This window comes from Natator depressus, chromosome 3 (assembly GCF_965152275.1).
Source record: "Natator depressus isolate rNatDep1 chromosome 3, rNatDep2.hap1, whole genome shotgun sequence".
NCBI classification, from domain to species: domain Eukaryota; kingdom Metazoa; phylum Chordata; order Testudines; family Cheloniidae; genus Natator; species Natator depressus.
The window spans coordinates 33211743-33231367 of NC_134236.1; the positions used below are offsets into that span (position 1 = coordinate 33211743).

The 19625-nt window shown below is 41.7% G+C and overlaps 1 protein-coding gene across 1 annotated transcript in view; it reads left to right on the top strand.

Moving 5' to 3' along the window:
• The window catches only part of ADAM17 (ADAM metallopeptidase domain 17), a 63334-nt gene that overhangs the window by 15100 nt on the left and 28609 nt on the right, over positions 1–19625 (top strand). Inside the window, exons 2-6 of the mRNA XM_074947674.1 lie at positions 9219–9351; positions 10851–10984; positions 11789–11877; positions 15063–15231; positions 16018–16148. Coding sequence (XP_074803775.1) covers positions 9219–9351; positions 10851–10984; positions 11789–11877; positions 15063–15231; positions 16018–16148 — 656 coding nt within the window. The remainder of the gene's footprint in view (positions 1–9218; positions 9352–10850; positions 10985–11788; positions 11878–15062; positions 15232–16017; positions 16149–19625) is intronic.

A 19625-nucleotide genomic window follows, 5' to 3' on the forward strand; every position in this document is an offset into this window, starting at 1 on the left:
TGCAAAAGACTCAAATTAGACTTGTTCCATAGGAAAGTTTATTCTACCGGGCGGTTATAACTCAGAATTGCAAACCAGCAGGTGCTGCAGGACAGGTATGATTTTAACATGTGGGACGGGAAATTCAAGGACTTGCTTCCACAAGAGATTAGACAAGAATTCTTCTCTTGTGGACGAGAGAAAATCAGTGGCAAAGGCCTCATTACAAGTGCAGCAGTTCATGGCTACAGTGCTTGGAATCCTGCAGGAGGTCCAACAAACCCTTCAGGACCTACCTTTCGAAGGAGCTTTGCTCTTTTTAGAGCAGACTGATGCAAAGCTTCATGGTCTAAAAGACTCCACGGCAACCCTTAAGTCCATTGGGTTGTACACACCAGCTCCTTCAAAGAAGCACTACGGACCTCAACAGCCCATCTGATACTCTGCCCCAACTCCGCGTCAGGATCTGCAGAGAAAGAGAAGCAGGGGTTTTAGGCATAGGCCATCACTTCCTTCTATCTCAGCATCAATGCCTGCCCTACACAGACATCCAGGGGGTTCTAAGCAGGCATTTTGATGGGACACTCGAGGACGCTATACCAATTCCTGTGATGCCAGACCCTGTGTCTCCTTTATTTGCAAACTGCCTTTCTCATTTCCTCAGTATTTGGTCCCATATCACTGTGGACAGTTGGATATTGAGCATGATGGAAGTGGGATACACCCTCCAGTTTATTTCTTCCCCTCCTTCTGATCCTCCCTCTTCAGGGACCCCTCTCATGAAGAACTTCTGCCCCAGGAGGTTCAATCTCTCCTTTGGTGGGAGCCATGGAAGAGGTTCTGCAGAATTTAAGAGGGAAGGGGTTCTACTCATGTTATTTCATAATCCCAAAAGCCCAGGGAGGTCTCAGAACGATTTTAGAGCTGCGTCAGCTCAATAACTATCTCAACAAAATAAAGTTCAGCATGGTTACCCTGGCATCTATTATCCCCTCCCTGGATCCCATGGATTGGTACAATGGCCTCGATTTAAGAGATGTTGTTTTCATATATCACTATAATAAGGACACAGAAGGTTCTTCAAATTCATGGTGAACCACTTACACTACCAATTCATGGACTCCCATTTGGTCTGTCTGCAGCTCCACGGGTGTTCACAAAATGTATGGCAGTAGTTATAGCTTTCTTGAGGAGGTTCAGGGTGCAGGTCTACCCTTATCTAAATGACTGGCTAGTCAAGGGCTGGTCCAGGGCTCAGGTAGTGTCCAACATTCGACCTATCCAGTTGATGTTCAAGGCCCTAGGCCTTCTGATAAATGCAGAAAAGTCTACTCTTGCTCCAGTGCAGAGGATAAAGTTAATTGGAGTGATGTTTGACTTTACTAGGGCTAGGGCCTATCTCCCAGAGGTACAATTCCAGTCAGATGCCTGATAACATACCTCAGAGATCATCTAATTACAACAGCCTGAAATTATATGAGGCTTTTGGGTCATGTGGCGTTGTGCACATACACAGTACAACATACAAGGCTACACTTCAGATCCCTCCAGACGTGGTTAGCCTCAGTGTACTTGCCAAGCTGCCACCATCTGGGCTCCACAGGTTCTCGTTGGCCTCAATTGGTGGTTGGATCTGCTCACTGTTTGTGTGGGCTTTCCCTTTATACGCCCTCAGCCGTCAATGACCCTGGTCTCAGACATATTAGCGCTAGTGTGGTGCCCCTCCAGACTCAAGGCCTTTCGTCTTTGGCAGAACTTTCACTCCACATCAACGTTAGGGAACTCAGAGCGGTTCGCCTGGCCTGTCTGGCCGGCCTTCCCCACGTTTCAGGCAAAAATCTGTTCGTTCTCACAGATACTGCAATACTGCAGCCATGTTTTATCTCAGCAGACAAGGAGGAGCTCACTCTTCCCTCCTTTATCAAAAAGCAATACAGCTATGGGAGTTTTGCATAGTTCACTCAATCAACCTTGAGACCTCTTACCTTCCAGGAATGCAAAATGAGCTGGCAGATTGCCTCAGCAGGTCTTTCTCCAGTCACCACGAGTGGTCCCTTCATCCAGATGTGGTAAGAGACATTTTCCAGCAGTGGGGAGCTCCCTGGATAGACCTATTTGCGAACAGGTAGAAGAGAAAGTGTCACCAATTCTACTCCCTACGAGGCCACAGTCCAGGTATCACAGATGCCTTCCTACTACCTTTGATGGGATATCTTAATTATGCTTTTCCCCCCTTTTCTGCTCATGCACAGAGCAGTGCAAAAGATCAAGAGGGACCGGATTATTCTGATAGCTCGAGCATGGGCCCACCAAAAACTGGTTCTCCACTCTACTAGATCTCTGTGGCGACTGCAATCTTGCTGTGGGTGCACCCAGAGCTGATTTCCTGGGACCATGGTTGGCTGCTTCACCTGAACCTGAGCTCCCTTCATCTAGCAGCCTGGAAGCTCCATGGCTAACTGCCAGAGAGCTGACTTGCTCAGCGCAAGTTCATTAGATCCTCCTAAGTTGTAGAAAGCCCTCCACTAGTGCTACTTACTTCTCAGAATGGAGGTGGGTTTTCTCTATGGGTGTCCCAACACGAAGTTTCGCCCATGCGTACATCCACACAAAACATACTTGAATATCTATTGCACTGAAACAAGAAGGCTTAGCAATCTCCTCTATCAAGTTTCAGAGTAGCAGCCATGTTAGTCTGTATCCGTAAAAAGAAAAGGAGTACTTGTGGCACCTTAGAGACTAACAAATTTATTAGAGCATAAGCTTTCGTGAGCTACAGCTCACTTCATCGGATGGCTTATGCTCTAATAAATTTGTTAGTCTCTAAGGTGCCACAAGTACTCCTTTCCTCTATCAAGGTTCACCTTGCAGCGATATCAGCTTTCATTCTCTGGTGAAGAATTGGTCCATTTTTTCAAATGACATGTCTATCCAATTCCTCAAAGGCCTAGAAGGGTTATACCCTCAAGTAATAGAGTCTGTTCCTGCTGGGAACTGAAGTTGGTCTTTTCAAAAACTTATGGGACCAACATCTGAACTTTTGGCAACTTGCTCTTTATTATACCCCTCCCAGAAAATGGTTTTCTTAGTGGCCATCACTTTGGCCAGAAGGATCTTCAAGCTCTGTGCCCTCACATCAGAGCCTCCATACAGTTTTCTTTAAAGGCAAGGTGTATTTACATCCTCACCCCAGTTTCCTCCAAAAAGTGGTTTTCTAATTTCATAGCAATCAGGCAGTGCACCTACCTGTCTTCTACACGAAGCCACACGCAAATAGGAATGAATGTCTTCACTCATTGGATGTTAGGCAAGCCCTAGCTTTCTACATAGAGAAAACTAAATAATTCCAAAGGTCCACCCAACTGTTGTTAGCTGTATCTGACAGGATTAAGGGTATCCCAATCTCTTCACAAACAATTTCGTCCTGGATCACTTTATGTATTTTCATGTATACGGCCTTGTTATAATCAGGCAGGTGTTTTGCCACCAGCTAACTTGACTGCTCATTGCACAAGGTCTCAAGCATCCTCAGCAGCATTAGCGCAGATCCCTATTCTGGACATTTGTAAAGCAGTGACCTGGTCATTGATACACATGTTCTCCTCCCATTACGCCATCATTCAGCGTGCCACAGACGATGCAAATTTGGTCGAGCTGTTCTGCAGTCTGTATGTCTGTGACTACATCCAACCGAAACTGGCAACCCTAGATAAGACCATTGGTCTATCTAGCCTGGTGTCCCCTTTCTAACAGAGGTCAGCACCAGATGTACCAGAGGAAGGCGCGAGAGCATCTGTAATGAACAATTATGAAACAACCCACAAGGGAGCTTTCTTTCCAAACCTGTTTAGGGTATGTCTACACTGCAGCTTGGAGGTGTGGTTCCCAGTGCACTATCTCAGCTTGAGCTAGCATACTAAAAATAGTGGTGTGGACATTGTGACCCTGGAGGTGGTTTGAGCTAGCCACCTGAGTCCAAGTCCATCTGAACTCAGGCAGCTAGCCTGTGCTGTCGCCTGTGCTATAGTGTCTATACTGCTATTTTTAGCACGATAGCTTAAGGGGACCTAGTGTGAGTCTGATAATCACACCTCTCAGCTGTGTTGTATGACTTATCCCTAGTTAATGGCTTTCTAATAACAGTATACTCTGTTATGAATGTTCATGAGCATGCTTCTCAAAGGCCTCGCTATGTTACTACCTCATCTGTGAAATCCATTTGTATATCTAACTGGACGACTTATTAATGGGTTGTTACCATTCTCAATATAAGACCAGGTGAAGTGGTGTTGTGATGCAGTGGTGTTTTGTGTCACCTATACAGTCACTTAACTTGTATCAAAGACTTTCATTTGTGTTTCCTGGATTAGATTCAGATTTCAGATCATGAATTATATTTGGAATGAAATTAGGTCTTTTATCAAAACATTGCCACTGTTTAAAGGTGGAACTAAAGAGTACCTGGGGGTTTTTATCCTAGGAGAATATACTCAGAATTCAGGTAGAATAATCAATTAAATTGAGGCACTGAAAAAATTAGAAATTATAGTAATTTAGTCCTAGAGGCTCTCATTTGATACTCTTGTGTGTTTAGGATTTTTCAAAAATTACTTGAAAGTACATATTTTAATACTGACAGACCTTGTGATTTGACTAGAGTTTATGTACCATTAGATAACCCTAGGCGGGATTTTAAAAATGTTAATTATATCTAGGTTAAAATTCTGTTTTTTGACAAGTTTGACCTTTATGTATAAGTGATAGAATTCAAAAGCATGTTTATAAAATGGCTGACTTGATTTTTTTTTTTTTTTTTGCTACATTTTATTTATTGCTTTCGGGGTTATAAATTGGATATGGGAACTTATTTTGTTAATCAGAGAAATTAAGGGAGTTGAAAGATGTTAGTAGCACTTTAATTGGTAGCTGAACATTGGACATCCTTCTCTTTCCTAAAAATATATAGTTACCTCCACTTCTGATTAAGGATGTGTGGCCCCTGCAATAATAAAGACCATAGTTCTATGATCATATATTAGATCTGATGCAGTGCTTGTTAACATGTAACTTTTTTTAAAAAGAAAATGTTTGTCTGTGCTCAAGTGGGATCTGCAAAGTCTTAACCCCATTGAAATAAAAATATTTTAACCTGCCTAATGTCCCACATGGCGTGGATTTTAAAGAGGAGAGAGAGGGCAGAATCAAAGGTGACCTCAAAGTGATGAACATGGGAGACAAGTGTGGTGGTGGTTTCAGTTTTGGGGAGAGGGCCTTGGGGATTGTAGTCATCTTTGTGGCAGCAAAATATCAAAGGAAAGAGAGAGTGAGTTATAGATGTGGAACTATATAGAAGGAGAGAGTCCGGGGGTTGGGTTATAGATTTGGGACTCATCAGTATAAATGTGTTCATAGCTGAAACCAGGGGAGTGTATGACACTTCCCAAGGAGAGATTACAGAGGAAGAATAGAAGAGGGCCACGGATTGAGCCAAGCTGGACTCTATCAGAAAGAGAAGGTAGAGCCTTGGAAAGAAACTACAAGGGAGCAGAAAGGGAAGATGCCAGCACAGTTCATGGAAGCCCAGAGGAGAGAAGCTGGGGATGGAGGAGTTGGAAGGGCTGACCATGTCAAAGGCAGTGGAAGGCTAGTGGAGAATGAAGGCGGAAGAGATGGTTAAACTTGGCCAAAATACATTTGCTTACTGTGGCCTCAGTCCTTTTACTGAGTTCTGTACAGTTGGACCCTGGTGCAGGATTGGAGTTTATTTTGTTGAACTGCTTACAGTTCATCTTTAACAAAGGTTGGATAAACAAGTAACTGGAGTTTCTCTTGTCCGTAGATTTTTAAACATATTTTACAGATGAGGATTCTGGCACCAGTGTTTAGCAGATACTATTGGATTCTTTTTTTCCCTTTTGATATCTGAGCTAATTGACTGAATAATACCTGGCAGCAGCATGTCTTATATATTGCAAGAAATATTTTTTTTTATCCATTGTAAATGTGTTTGCATTTAAGTTAACAAATGCCTTCTTGTTCATGTAGTAGGAGTGCCAGAGTAGCAGGTTGTGTCATTTGTTACTTTACATATCTCTAAGTCTTATTATTCAACTACTATATCAACTCTACAGTCCTAGTTTCTTTTAATATTTCCTTGTGTGTCAATAAGGTAACTCCAGAGATGCTACCAGAGAAGATGGGGGCTGGCCTCTTGAAGCCATTTGCCTAACAAAAGAGACTATTCTCCTTAGCTGAGATCATTGAAAGAGGCTGAGATTTACTGCACAGAATCTAGAGATGGAAAAGACTCATTGGGTGATCTAATTGCTCCCTCTGCTAGTTTTTAATTTTCCCCAAACTGCTGCATATGAGAAGCTGACATAGGGCAACGAGTGTCAAAAGGAAGGCAGAATCCCATACCTCTCAGCCTTCAGTGAGTTCAGTGTGTGACAGGAGCCATCTAGATGTGTGACAAATGACTGAATTGTGGAACACCTATGTTTTATTGCTTACTGCACCCTAAGCAACCGATTAAAATGGTTTTGAAGTATGAAATTTGACTTTAAGGATTTTTTTTCTCATTCTGCGAATCAAACCAGTTTTGCATTTGGAAATAAGTTAACTATGGCCATGTGAATCACCTAAACCAGTTTTGCACAGGTGAGAAAACATCCTTAACAGGTTTTTCTACTTGAAAACCATTATAAGCTGTTGTGGGTTCTTTAAATCTGCGAATGGCAAACAGTTGTTAGGAAGATGCAACCACATGGCCTTTCTCATATTGCTAAATGGGAACGTGGGATGGTGTCGGGGGTCTAAGTATGGAATTGCTTGAGAATCACTGGTCTGTTCATGATGCAACAAAACACAGGCATTCCATATTTCAGTTGAGTTTGAGGGTGGAGGTGTCTGTGCCCCTGCCAGGGTTTCTTGTGCAGTGCCAGAAGGAGGGAGTGGTCCCTGCCCTAATTTCCCCCATATTAGATTCCTGAAGCTCCCTCCGACCCAATACACACAGAGATTGGTTCACCTTCCTTGACAATTAAATCTGAGTGTCCCCCCTTCTTTCCAGTTACAATGCTACACTGTAGTTGTTGCTCTGCATCTGCGGCCCAGGGACATACGTTGATGGAGGGCGGGGGAGAAGACACTGAGGGTCAAGTGTGATTCCTGAAGCTGCTCCTAATTCATTTTTTTCAAGCTGACAGTCTTAACTGATTACCTAAGAGCTCTGGAAAAATCAGTTGGCTAGCAGTGTTGCCTATATAACTAACAGGCCTGTAAAATTAGAAATCTTAGGATCTTTAGATAAGCAATTTCTTAAGACTGTGGTTTTGTGGTTGGGCCATTAGTGTGGCTATCAGAGTTCTACTGTAAAATAAATAAATATTACAGTAGCACTTAGAGACTCCAGCTTGGGTGTGGGGGAAGAGAAGGGGTCCCACTGTGCCTAGGCATTGAATGTATCCATATTGAGGTATGTGGAACTGCCACACTGGTTCAGACCCAAGGTCCATCTAGCCTGTCTCTGACAAGTACCAACACCAGGTGTTTCAGAGGAAGGTGTAAGAACACCAGGATAGTAGATGTCGGATAATCTGCCCCTGATGGGTCTCCTCCTGATCTCTGTTAGAGGTTAGGATAAGCCCTGAAGCATGGGGTTTAATATCCCTTCAAAATTATCATTAATTATAGCTCTGGATATTATTGATCTCTGTATAAATATCCAATCACTTTTGAAATCTTAACTTCTTGATCTCAGCAACATTCTTTGGCAGTAAGTTCCACAACTGAATCACGTGTTCTGTGAAAAACTATTTCCTTTATCAGTTTTGAATTTCCCATCTTTTAATTTCAGTGAACATCCCCTTGTTCTGTGCTATGAGACAGGAAGAACAGAATTTCCTATTCTCCCTTCTCTAGATCATTATTTTATATACTTTTATTGTGTACCCTGTTATTTGTCCACTTGAAGAGCTTATCGTATAACTAGAGAAATCAAAGGAAGTATTTTCTACATTTTGCATATGGGGAGCAGAGGTACAGAGAGACTAAAGCCACATTTCTAAAGGTACCTAGGCACCTGAAAATGCAGATAGAACCTAATGGGTTTTTCAAAAGCACCTAACTCCCAATGGGCCCTAAGTGATTTGCCCAAGGTTACACTGGAAGTCTGTGGCAGAGCTTGGATTTCCTCTCAAATTTCTGGAGTCCCAGTGCAGGGCCATCCATTCTCTAACTATTGCAGAAAGTTATGGGGGGAAAGGGAATGCCTGAAGAAAACACATTCATTTGAGAAAATTTTCTGCCCTCCACCGAAAGGAGGAAGAGAACAGAAGACTGTTTGGGATGTATTAGATCAGTGGTTCTCAACCTTTCCAGAGTACTGTACCCCTTTTAGGAGTCTGATTTGTCTTCCATACCCCAAGTTTCACCTCGCTTAAAAACTATTTGCTAACAAATCAGACATACAAATACAAAAGTGTCACAACCCACTATTACTGAAAAATTGCTTACTTTATCATTTTTACCATATAATTATAAATTAAATCAATTGGAATATAAATATTTTACTTACATTTCAGTGTGATACTTGAGCGTCTTTTTCACTTGTGAGGCTTGTCTGAAGCCGAAGCCTTGCCACCCCCTAATGCCGGCCGTGCACTTGCAACCCTGCCTAAACCCATCCTGTAAACACCCTCCCCCCCCCCCCCCCCCCCGAGGGCTGCAGCTCCCAGGTTGAGAAACACTGATCTAGATGAGTACCCTCTGGAAGACTTTTGAGTACCGCCAGGGGTACATGTACCCCTGGTTGATAACCACTGTATTAGATGACACAGGGACCTGATGAATTATTCTGGCCCACTCCAGAGAAGAGTAGAAGCTATTGAACTGATCCAATGGATGGGAGAGTGCATATGCAACGCAACAGCAATTTAAAAAATTATTGCTTGGGTCACAATAAAACTGTGACGCTAGCTATGGGCTAAAAAGTTTCCCACTAGAATACATTTCATTAACTGAGAATTTATCTGTGCCTGTCACATACTGTAACATCTCACTGACTGTATAAAAACCACCTTTACAGGAATGCCCTATAATTATTATAAAATTAAAGTGGATTGCAGAGTTTGGAACATCTGTAATGTATGTTACAGCTGGATGCTATAATATTTGTTTAATTTTAATGTGTATTTTCCTCTTGAAACTCTTATAAACTGTCTCCATATCTATTTCAGAGAGGCTTGAATCCGTGCTCTCAGATTATGACATCCTCTCTCTGTCGAATATCCAGCAACACTCATTAAGGAAAAGGGACCTCCAGCCAGAAACGCATATAGAGAGACTCTTAAGTTTTTCAGCCTTGCGTAGGTAATGAAATCATCACTGGCAAATACTGGTTTAATATTATTCTTCTATTCTATGTGATTTTTTTTTAATCTTTTGAAATGAATACTGTATAAGTGCCAAAACAGAGATGCCTGTTGCATTTGCTGTCATGATTGGCTAATTCTTATGGGTCAGTGGTATGCATGGTTATGTGATTTGCTTCACAGAGACAAAGAGAATGGAAGACTAACTATATTGTATTTCTCTGTTAAAGAAGCAGTGATTGAGATTGCCTTCATTTTATTGTTGACCTTAGTTTTTCATTAATTGGGTCGGATCCTGCTCTTTCTTCAAATTCTGGCTTGCCTCCCTTACATTTCTTGAAAGTATCCTTGTGTATTTTGGTCTGTGGCTACCGTGTTGTGCTGCCTGAGAGTTGGTGTTTATGGGGACTTAGTCCACTTGCTCACATTTTGTGTAGACGTCCCCATTCCACAAAGCATTTCTCAGTTTGTTACAGAAATGTTGGGAAGACATTCCGGGCTCTGGTGGGGACTGGAGTTTGATCAAAAGATGGGAGGGGCGCGGGGAGAAGAGAGATGGCATGAGGCCAGGAACAAGGGCACTGGGGATAGTAATTTGACCATCCAAGGAAAAATCCCTCATAGCTTTCTAAACACTGAAATTCTGAACTTGAAATGCAGCGAGAATCATCTCCTGCTAAAATGTGTAGACTGGTCATATTCAGTCAGGCAGTCTCATCTCACCTCTTTCCAAGTGCCTTCCCCTCCCCCAACCCCTCCAGAAATAGAGAACTACTACTTGTCATGATATAAAGCATCACATAAGTTGGTATGCATGTTTTTTACCTCCATCTGAGGTAGGAGGTACAGAACATGAATGAGAGCAAAATAATAGAATAAATAGATAAAAATCTCCCTTTTCCTATTTTATATTGCTTGATACCTTGTCCCTTTTCCACTTCCATTGTAACAAACACTTCAAAATACTGCCAGTTCTATCCCAAGGATAATTGCTGATATGTGCCCCAAAATCTGTTACACCGGTGGCAGACAAGATAAAACTCCATGTGCTGTAGATTTTCCATTAAGGGCTACAGATGCCAAGTTTTGTCAAGGTTTTCTGGACATATTTCAGGAAATGAGATCATTGGGGTATATCTTATTACTTACCATTGACCTGTTTTGTTAAATCTTCTGGTCTGGCTTTCGCCAAAGACCAGCAATGCAGAAGAAATTAGCCTTGTTTGAATACCTTTTGGCAAGATTAACTTTAAAAAAAAAGAAAGAAAAAGTTTTTTTCATGTTAATAAACATTCTGACTACTTTACAAAGGTTATAAATGGCTCTTAAAAAGTACTGTCGTAAGTAATTCTGAGAAATAACACATATTTTTGTATCTTATTAATTGAAGAGTTATCCTCGTCTAACATAAAAGAGGTTTCAGTAGAACAAGAAGCTGATGTCTGTTTCCTTCTGTGTTGTTCACTTAAAACTAAATGGAAGTAAATTATTTTACAGGCACTTTAAATTATACCTAACGTCAACGGCTGAACACTTTTCTGAAAACTTTCAAGCACTAATAGTGGATGGTAAAGGCAAGGAAAAGGAGTATCCTGTACAATGGCAAGAATTCTTCACTGGACATGTAGTTGGTTAGTATGGGCTAGACTACACATCATTGTTGGGGAGTAGCACATCGTCAAAATCTGCTGGCCCATGGTGAATCGTGTGTCATTGCTTTTTCATTTTCCTCAAGCGTGGTCAACATGGTAGATTTTGTTCCTGCGCTGGTCAATTTTCTCGACAATTTTGTGAGGCTGGTGCTGCATGTACTGAGATAAGTAAGGGTTTACAATCTGGCTTTGAAAATCATCAAGATGTATTTTACAAAAATACACACTATGGCCACTGTGGCGTCTGCTCTTTTAAAAATGAGTGTTGACTTTAATTCCCATTGAGATCCTGGATTTTACCGTACTAGGAACTGAAGTCCTCTTTACAAAACAGGAGCAGCCCAGCTAGTGGCAGTGCAGCCTTGCTATCAGGATAAAATGCCTCAAATCAGGTCTGGATAGACACCTCTTCTGGGTGAGAGTGTTGCCCAGTCTCCAGACGTTGGCACCTCCACTGAATATGGTGATTGATAATTGTTTATGTTGGTAAAAGGCTCCATATCGTATTACTAATCCCCTGGGACACCCTGGACCACCTTTGCAAAAAAATAAATAGCATCCTAGTGCATATAACTTTTACAGAATTGGAGACTGTGTTTTAACATGTCTCCCTGGAATTCCTGATAGCATAGCACAGGGAAATAGTCTGGCTTTAGAGTGAAAACTACTCTCTGGTATTTACAGAGAAAGCAGTGTTGATTTAAGAAGAGGAGATGCCATTTGCTAAATGGATCAGTCAGTTGTCACATCAGTTAGCTTACCTTTTCTTTTCTACATTTAAAGGTGAACATAATTCCAAGGTTATAGCGCACATAGCTGATGAAGACTTTACTGTAAGAATCAACACTGATGGCGAAGAATACAATGTAGAGGTACTGTTTTTGCTGTTGAAAACAAGAGTGAGACAATAGGAACATCTTTGATGAAAAACAATACTATTTCCCTGTTGCCACCCCAGCCCCCTACACGTCTGTAGCTGAAAAAACATTTTTTGGAGGGATGGGGTCGGACTGATTTTTGTAAGTGTTACTTTTCCACACAGTTGTATCGAAAACATGCATGGTTCTAAGCACTGGCAGAAGCAACAGATTGTTGTTCCATACTGAAAGCGGCATGTTTATGTAAATACATATACAGTGAGAAAAATTGTTTCTAGGAGAGCAGAATGTTCCTTATTAAAATTTGTGAGCCATTAAATGTGTAGACTACACCACAGGAATACTGAAAATATGGCCATACAGGCATCTTGGCAATCTGATGGTGTAACAAACAACTTGTCGTTACAGTAGAACCTCAGAGTTATGAACACCGTAGGAATGGAGGTTGTTCGTAACTCTGAACAAAAAGTTATGGTGGTTCTTTCAAAATTTTACAACTGAACACTGACTTAATACAGCTTTGAAACTTAACTATGATGAAGAAAAATGCTGCTTTCCTTTTTTTTTTTTAGTAGTTTACATTTAACAGTATTATACCGTATTTGCATTATATTTTATTTTATTTTTTTTGGTCACTGCTGCTGCTGCCTGATTGTGTACTTCCGGTTCCAAATGAGGAGTGTGGTTGACTGGTCAGTTCGTAACTCTGAGGTTCTACTGTACTTCAAACCACTTGAACATAGTTTGGAAGTAGGGAAAGAAAGAGAGGGTTTAAGTGCAGCCATTTAAGTGTCGGAGACAGAACAACTGTTGAGCTAAGTCTTAGCCTAATATCGTGAGACCTGTAGAAGCAGGGCTCACGTCAGAAGCTAGTGGGAAATAGCAGAATAGTCAGCGTGACCCAGCCTTGAGATAGCGATGTTTTGAGAACAGAAGTGAGAAAATACAGGAATGGGCAGGACATAACATAAACAAATTGCAGATGTTTTTAGTTAATGCATGCCACTAAAATGTATAAATGCTTGTGCGATATTGCTTGTACTTTGAAGAAACTGAGGCAGAGATGTTCTCTGCCAGCTGTATTCTTCCCTTGCAATTGCTCGAATAAAGCTGTCTCTGATTTTGTTGCTTCCAACCTGAGAATGGAGTTCGTTTACTTCCACAATAATCAATAAACCCTGTCCTCAGTGGAATCCTTTGATGTGCATGAATTCCTTCTAGCTCACTGTTTGCTCAGTGTGTGTAATGCCAGCACTTTAAAAGTGTGGAGTAACTACGAGGTCCAGGGCATCTGGTAAAACCACCTTAGGAATTACTATCTTGGATTAATTTATGCAGAAGAGTGAGTACCTACTTTAAAGTTTTGTTTTTTGTATTGGGGAAGCATTTTTGAACAATGAATGTTTTCTAATATGCTGTTTGCTTTGTTCACTAATGCAGAAGTAGGAGGTGTCAAAATTAAGTACATTCTTTTTATACTCTTTATGCTCCTAGTGCCCTCTTAAGATATGTCAGTTAAAATGACATTTGTGTCAACCAAGGAAAAGTGGTTGAAGAACAGCAATGTAACCCGTCATCTATGTAATATGGACTGACTAAATTTACTTCAGAATACTAAATTTTAATTTCATTCTTTTAATATAAACTTATTCCTTATATAGACTTCTCTGCATCTATATATATTTCCGGTGTCATTCCAGTTACACCTTACAATAAAAGTTTGTCAGATTCTTAGAGATGAGCCTTGATAAGTTATTTCTGCATCTAAATGTAAAAGAACATTTGCTAAAGCTCTGAGGCTTTTCACTTCCATGGTAAAGGTTTATATCTGACAAACAAACAAGAAAAAGCTTTTAAAAAGTAAGATGGGTAACATTTGTAACATTAGCGACATACCAATGTCTTCTAGAGTAAGATACTGTGCCTGTCTTCTACATAAGAAGGAACTTGGGGAGCTTTTTACATTTTGGATTTGGCACTTCTTAAACTTTTTTTTTTTCTCCAGGGTTAGTTTGAAAATCTAGTATTTCATTCTTGTTGTTTATCATTCTTGTACTGTTTTGAGCGTCTGACAGAAAGCTGGGAATATCTATAAATATCTCACAAATAGACTATTAAATACTACCATAAAGAATTGTTTCTATGCGGTATATTTCCAGACAAAAACTATGTTAAGAGTGGAGGCTGACCATACATATTAGTAAATTGGGGTAAAACACATTCTAAGGATATTGCCGTTATCTCAAAACCAAGAGTTTATAAACCCATGAATTCACTGTTAAAGTTAAACTTGAAAGAAATCCTATCATGTTAAGGTAGAGAAGTGCACAGTTAGGGCAGCCAAACAACCTTAACATTGCCCTGCAGTGACACCATGTGATTACGATTAAGACATTTTAGTGTTTGTGGTCCCAAATTAGATTACTGATTTTTTAACACATTTTTCTTTTTTCCTCAATATGTCCTGTGAAAATTTGGGATTAATTTGGCTGAATTATGAGGGTTTAAAAAACTATACTTTATGCAGGCTCAGTAATGTATTGTTACTAAAAGGGGTTTTAATAACTATCTCCCAGTGTGCTACTGGGAAGGGGGGCTGAACTTGCACATGAAGTACCTGCGGAGTCATGAAATATGCAAATATAAACTGATGTATTCCATATTATCTGTTATGGCTTGTACTGAATGAGGCAGGGTTCTAAGTAGTAAATTTCCTACCTGTACCCAACCCTGCACTTCTTAGGACCATCATGGGGGAAGAGACCTCTCAGCTTTCTTTTCTTCCAAATAAACTTTTTTGAAAGTGCTGTTTTAAGGCTTCAAAAGTAGCTGCGTAGTCCCCCTCCTTTTGATGAAGATGTAGATGGCTGCTGCTGCTTTGCCCATGGAGCAGTTAAGGAGGTCTAAGAATTCTTGATGTCTGTCTATTTTATCTGTTGACCATTTCTCAATATAAGGGGTTGAATCCCGCTTGTTCTGTTCATGCAAATAGTCCTCCTGAAATCAGTAGAACTATTTGTGAGAGTAAAGTAGGTGGGATGTGGCCCTAAGTTCTATGTACACAGCTGTGGCTATTTTTAGTGGGACTTTTTGGCCATATTTATTTAATATGTATAATCCTAGAAGCCCTTGCCTGCACACTATACCTAAATCACTTGCATTTCTTGTATTACTTTTAGCCACTTTGGAGGTATATAGATAATACTCAAGACGAAAGACTCTTGGTCTACAAATCTGAAGATATTAAGGATTTCTCACGGTTACAGTCCCCCAAAGTATGTGGCTATTTAAAACATGAGGAGGAAGAATTACTGCCCGAAGGTCTAGGGGGCAGCCATTTAGATGAAGGTGAGCATCCTGCTATTTAGAATGAAATGTTTGAAACCTATTCATATAGCTACGTAGTAATGTAAGACTAGTATCTGGCCGTGAGGCTTTCATGTCTGGAAAACTGTCTACTTTGCTGTCTCTTATCACTTTATAACTTTTAAAACTCGTCGTGGCAGGGGAGGGCAAACACACCACCAAAGGTCTTTACCAATTTGGGGGAAGGAGGATGCTCAGAAAGGACATTGTGCTCCTCCAAAGCACAGAACTGACCAATACAAGTCCCTCACCTTTACAATGACTTAATAGTTAACCCGTTTTGCTTTAAAGGTGACCTGAAAATGGTTTTATGGGATTGTGCCTTGCTTTTGTCTCTTTATGATGTACAAAGAGAGGCTGTATGGCATCTAGTGCTCTTCTCTAGAGAGTCTTTTGAGCCATGATTAATTCTGTGTAGAGTTGGATCTAGCCCTTCTCTGTCAGAAGGGGGATTGGTAGAACACAGGGGATGTAGATGGGAGGTTTGGTTAAGGGGGAAGTGATGTGAAAGGCTTAGTAGACTGGCTGGAGAAATAAAGCTAGTTTTACTTGCTCTTTCACTGTACAGTTTCACTGTTCTCCAATACTTTCCTAGAACAAATAGGTTGGAGGAGTATTAGGAGGACTTTTTATGCTTTCAGAGGGGTTACTCAAAAAAAAAAACCCCGAAAACCTAATCACATTATCAAATTGAAACTAAAGATGTTATAAATTGTCAAGGAATGTGTGTCTCTCATGTATTTGATTTCACTTAAACATTCAAATCAGTGAACATCCTTCGGGAGAAAAGAGCCATTGCAGACCATTCCAAGAACACATGCAAGATATTAGTGGTGGCAGATCATCGCTTCTTCAAGTATATGGGCCGTGGGGAGGAAAGTACAACTATTAATTACCTAGTAAGTACGTGACAGTCTGTTATTGTTTGCTAGAAGAAGTCACGCAAGCAGATGCACTGCAGCTGGAAGCTGGTGCTATAGTAGTTAGAAAGCTATCATGACCTATATGTTATCCAATGCTGTATTTAATGGTGAACTCTGAGTGCTGTTTACCTGAAGGGGTGTTAAATTAAGGTTTTTTTTAAAAGAAATTATTTTGCACTGGTGGCTAATGCTGCAATTAAATAAATCTTTGAGCAGAATATTTTTAAGCAGCTCTTCTAACTTCTTTCATCCCCGTCCCCCCAATTGGGTTACATATTAAGATTTTCTCTAAGAATTGTCTTTTTTAACTTTAAGTTTCTAGAATCATATAGATGCATTAATTTATGTTGTTGTTTGGCTTGTTTAGTGTGAAGCTCTTCATTTAAAATCTACTAACAGTGACTGTTTGAGTACAGGATATTTTTCCAATTGTGTAACACTTCTGTCCAAAAGGATAAGTAGTTCACAGCCAGCCTACTGCATAGTTATTTATAGCAAATCTAGAACATCTCTCCCTTCTAACCAGCCAGAAATATCAGGAAGAACCCGATAAACTTCTGTGATAAGAAAAATGTGCAGTTCTTAAAGAAATATCAAAATAAGATCACCCACGTTCATTGTATGAATAAACATGAGTGCAACAGATGATTCTTCTTCAAGTAGTGTTGAGCTTGCGTCTCTGTGTTGCTGACTGGAGAACTTCGGTAGCAGTGTCTGTTAGGCCCGCACATGTGCTGTCTCCCTTCATGCCCTGTCACAAAGCTAGTGAGTGTGCACTGGCTAACCCCCCTCAGTTCCTTCTCAACCGCCCTGGCTAGAGACGGAGCTATTCGCAGTCTATTGGGAGCATTACTTTTGATTTGCATCTCTGTAGTTAGCCCCCTAGTTCTGAGTTGTAGTTGTAGCCTTTTCCCTTTTTCTTATCTTTTTCCCCTGAAAATTTAAAAAATAAAATAAAAAAAGACTACCGTATATACGCAATCATAAGCCAGTTCGTTTATAAGTCGACCCCCCAAGATGGCTAAGTAAAAATGGTAAAAACTGTATGACCCTTTCATAAGCCGACCCTATATTTCAGGGGTTGGCAGACTTTGGCTTCCAGCCCCATCAGGGTAAGCCGCTGGCGAGTCGGGACGTTTTGTTTACCTGGAGCGTTCGCAGGCATGGAGCCCCTCAGCTCCCAGTGGCCGTGGTTTGCCGTTCCCAGCCAATGGGAGCTGCGGGAAGTGGCGCTACTTCCCGCAGTTCCCATTGGCTGGGAACGGCAAACCGCAGGCAGAGGGAACTGAGGGGCTCCATGCCTGCAGACGCTCCAGGTAAACAAAACGAAAATGTATTAGATATTCAACTCAATGAGTTCATTGAGTTTAAAATCATCAAATTTTGGTGTAGACCCATTTGTAAGCCGACCCCCGCTCTTTGATGCGTCCATTTTTTTATACCAAAAATATTCGGCTTATGAATGAGTATATACGGTATTTTTTTCCCCACTTTTTCCCCCCTCGTTGGGGACCCTTCCCCCAATGGGGTATGTCTGGTTCATCGGGCTTCAAGAAGTTCCTCTCTTGCAAAGAGGCTATCCCTGTCCCAGACAAGCACTGCCTGTGCATTTGCTGCCTTGGGGAAGGCCACATTCAACAAAAGTGTGATCTCTGCCAGCTTGTAGACCCTGGTCTCATAAAGACAGAGAGCTCAGACAGAAGATTATTTTCATGGAGGCAGCTCTCCAGACCCACACCACGAGTCACCTGGCAGACGTGAGTCTTCCACATAGCCCTCAATATCTAAAAGCTATGGGTTGAAGAAATAAGCCCCACTGACCCCTCTTACTTATCCTTGAAAAAGAGAGCGGGAAGTCCCTACATTGAGCCCCGAGATAGCCACAAACACTTTTCAGGGTGCTCTGTATCCTTGGTACTCTCGGCACCAAGACCTTCTCAGACCAGTACCCATGACTCATGAAAGTCCTCTGTGGCATGTACTGTTGACAAGTCCATGTACCCGATGGGCATGGGCATCGGGTCAACGGCACCAAGGGATAAGGATAGGAGTAAGCACTCCTTTAAAAAGAAACTGCCGGTATGCAATACTACATCAGTACCACCATCGATGCCTCATTCAGCACGAGAGCGACCGATATGGACAAGATCTCCATTCCCCCCAGCATCAAGTCAGTTGGTACCACCAGTATTCTGAGACTTTAGGGATCTCCATGTATCGGATGTACTGCAGTCTCATCTCCTCAGTGCTGGAACCTCTGCAGCGAGTCTTCAACCGCCATGGGAGTCTTCCCCACTGCCCTGACATGCTCTCCTGCTCTTCGGTCAGGGCTTGCATAGCAAACTTGGTGAGCTGGCACGACAGTACTCCCAGGCTCCTTTACAGTAGCTGGTAACAACAGGGTCCTCGAGCATACCCTCATGGCCTCACCACCCTTGGGAACTATCACTGACCTCTGTGCCACCAGCACTCCAGTGACCATACTGGGACCCTTGGGCTGCATATTGCCACCATGCCTCTCGAGCTTCCAGTCCCATCCAAGAACCCTTGAGGCACATCCCTTCAGACGCAGCTTCCAGAGCTTTGGAACCTCCGGAAGAAATCATGGAGGAACATAAGAGAACTGTTGAGCAAGAAGTAACTCCAAGGACCATATCCTCCTCTTCCCTGGATGAGGCCGTCATGCATTCTCCTCCATCTCTGGCAAATTACTTTTGCCTCTTCCAGGACCTGGCCAAAGAGTGGCGGACACTCTCCAAATATCACTAGAAGAAGTCAAGGACACCCACCATTGTCGTGTTGACATACTCCACTCATCCTTTTCCTCAAATATCACCCTATCCATTAACAAAGCCATTCTGGACCCAGCAAGAACCATCTGGCAGACCCCAACATCGGTGGCACTGACCTGCAGGTGAGCAGACAGAAAATATTATGTCCCAGCATGGGAGACTGAGTTCCTCTTCTCCCACCATCCACCCAACTTCATCGTGGTGGATGCTGTTAATTCCCACTGATGAGTGGGAATCCCCCACTCTCTACGATAGGGACTGGAAGTGTTTTGGACCTTTTTTGGGATGTACTCCTCTGCCACACTTCAGTTTCAAATCACCAACTACCAAGTCCTGACAGCGAAATAAGACTACATAAATTATTTGAAACCGAACAATTTTATTAAGCAGCTGTGATCAATTCAAATCCGTTATTCAGGAGGGACAGTTAGTAGCAAAAACAATGCTACAATCTGCCCTCGATGCAGCCAACACAGTGGTGAGGTCCATCTCCACGGTAGTAATGATGCGACATGCATCATGGCTCTGTCTCTTGGGCTTCCCGAAGGAGGTACAGTCAACCATCTAGTGCCTTCAAAGGGAAGGTCTTAACTCTTCGCGGAAAAGACTGATGCTTCTCCTCACATCCTGAAAGATTCTTGAGCCACTCTCCATTCGCTGG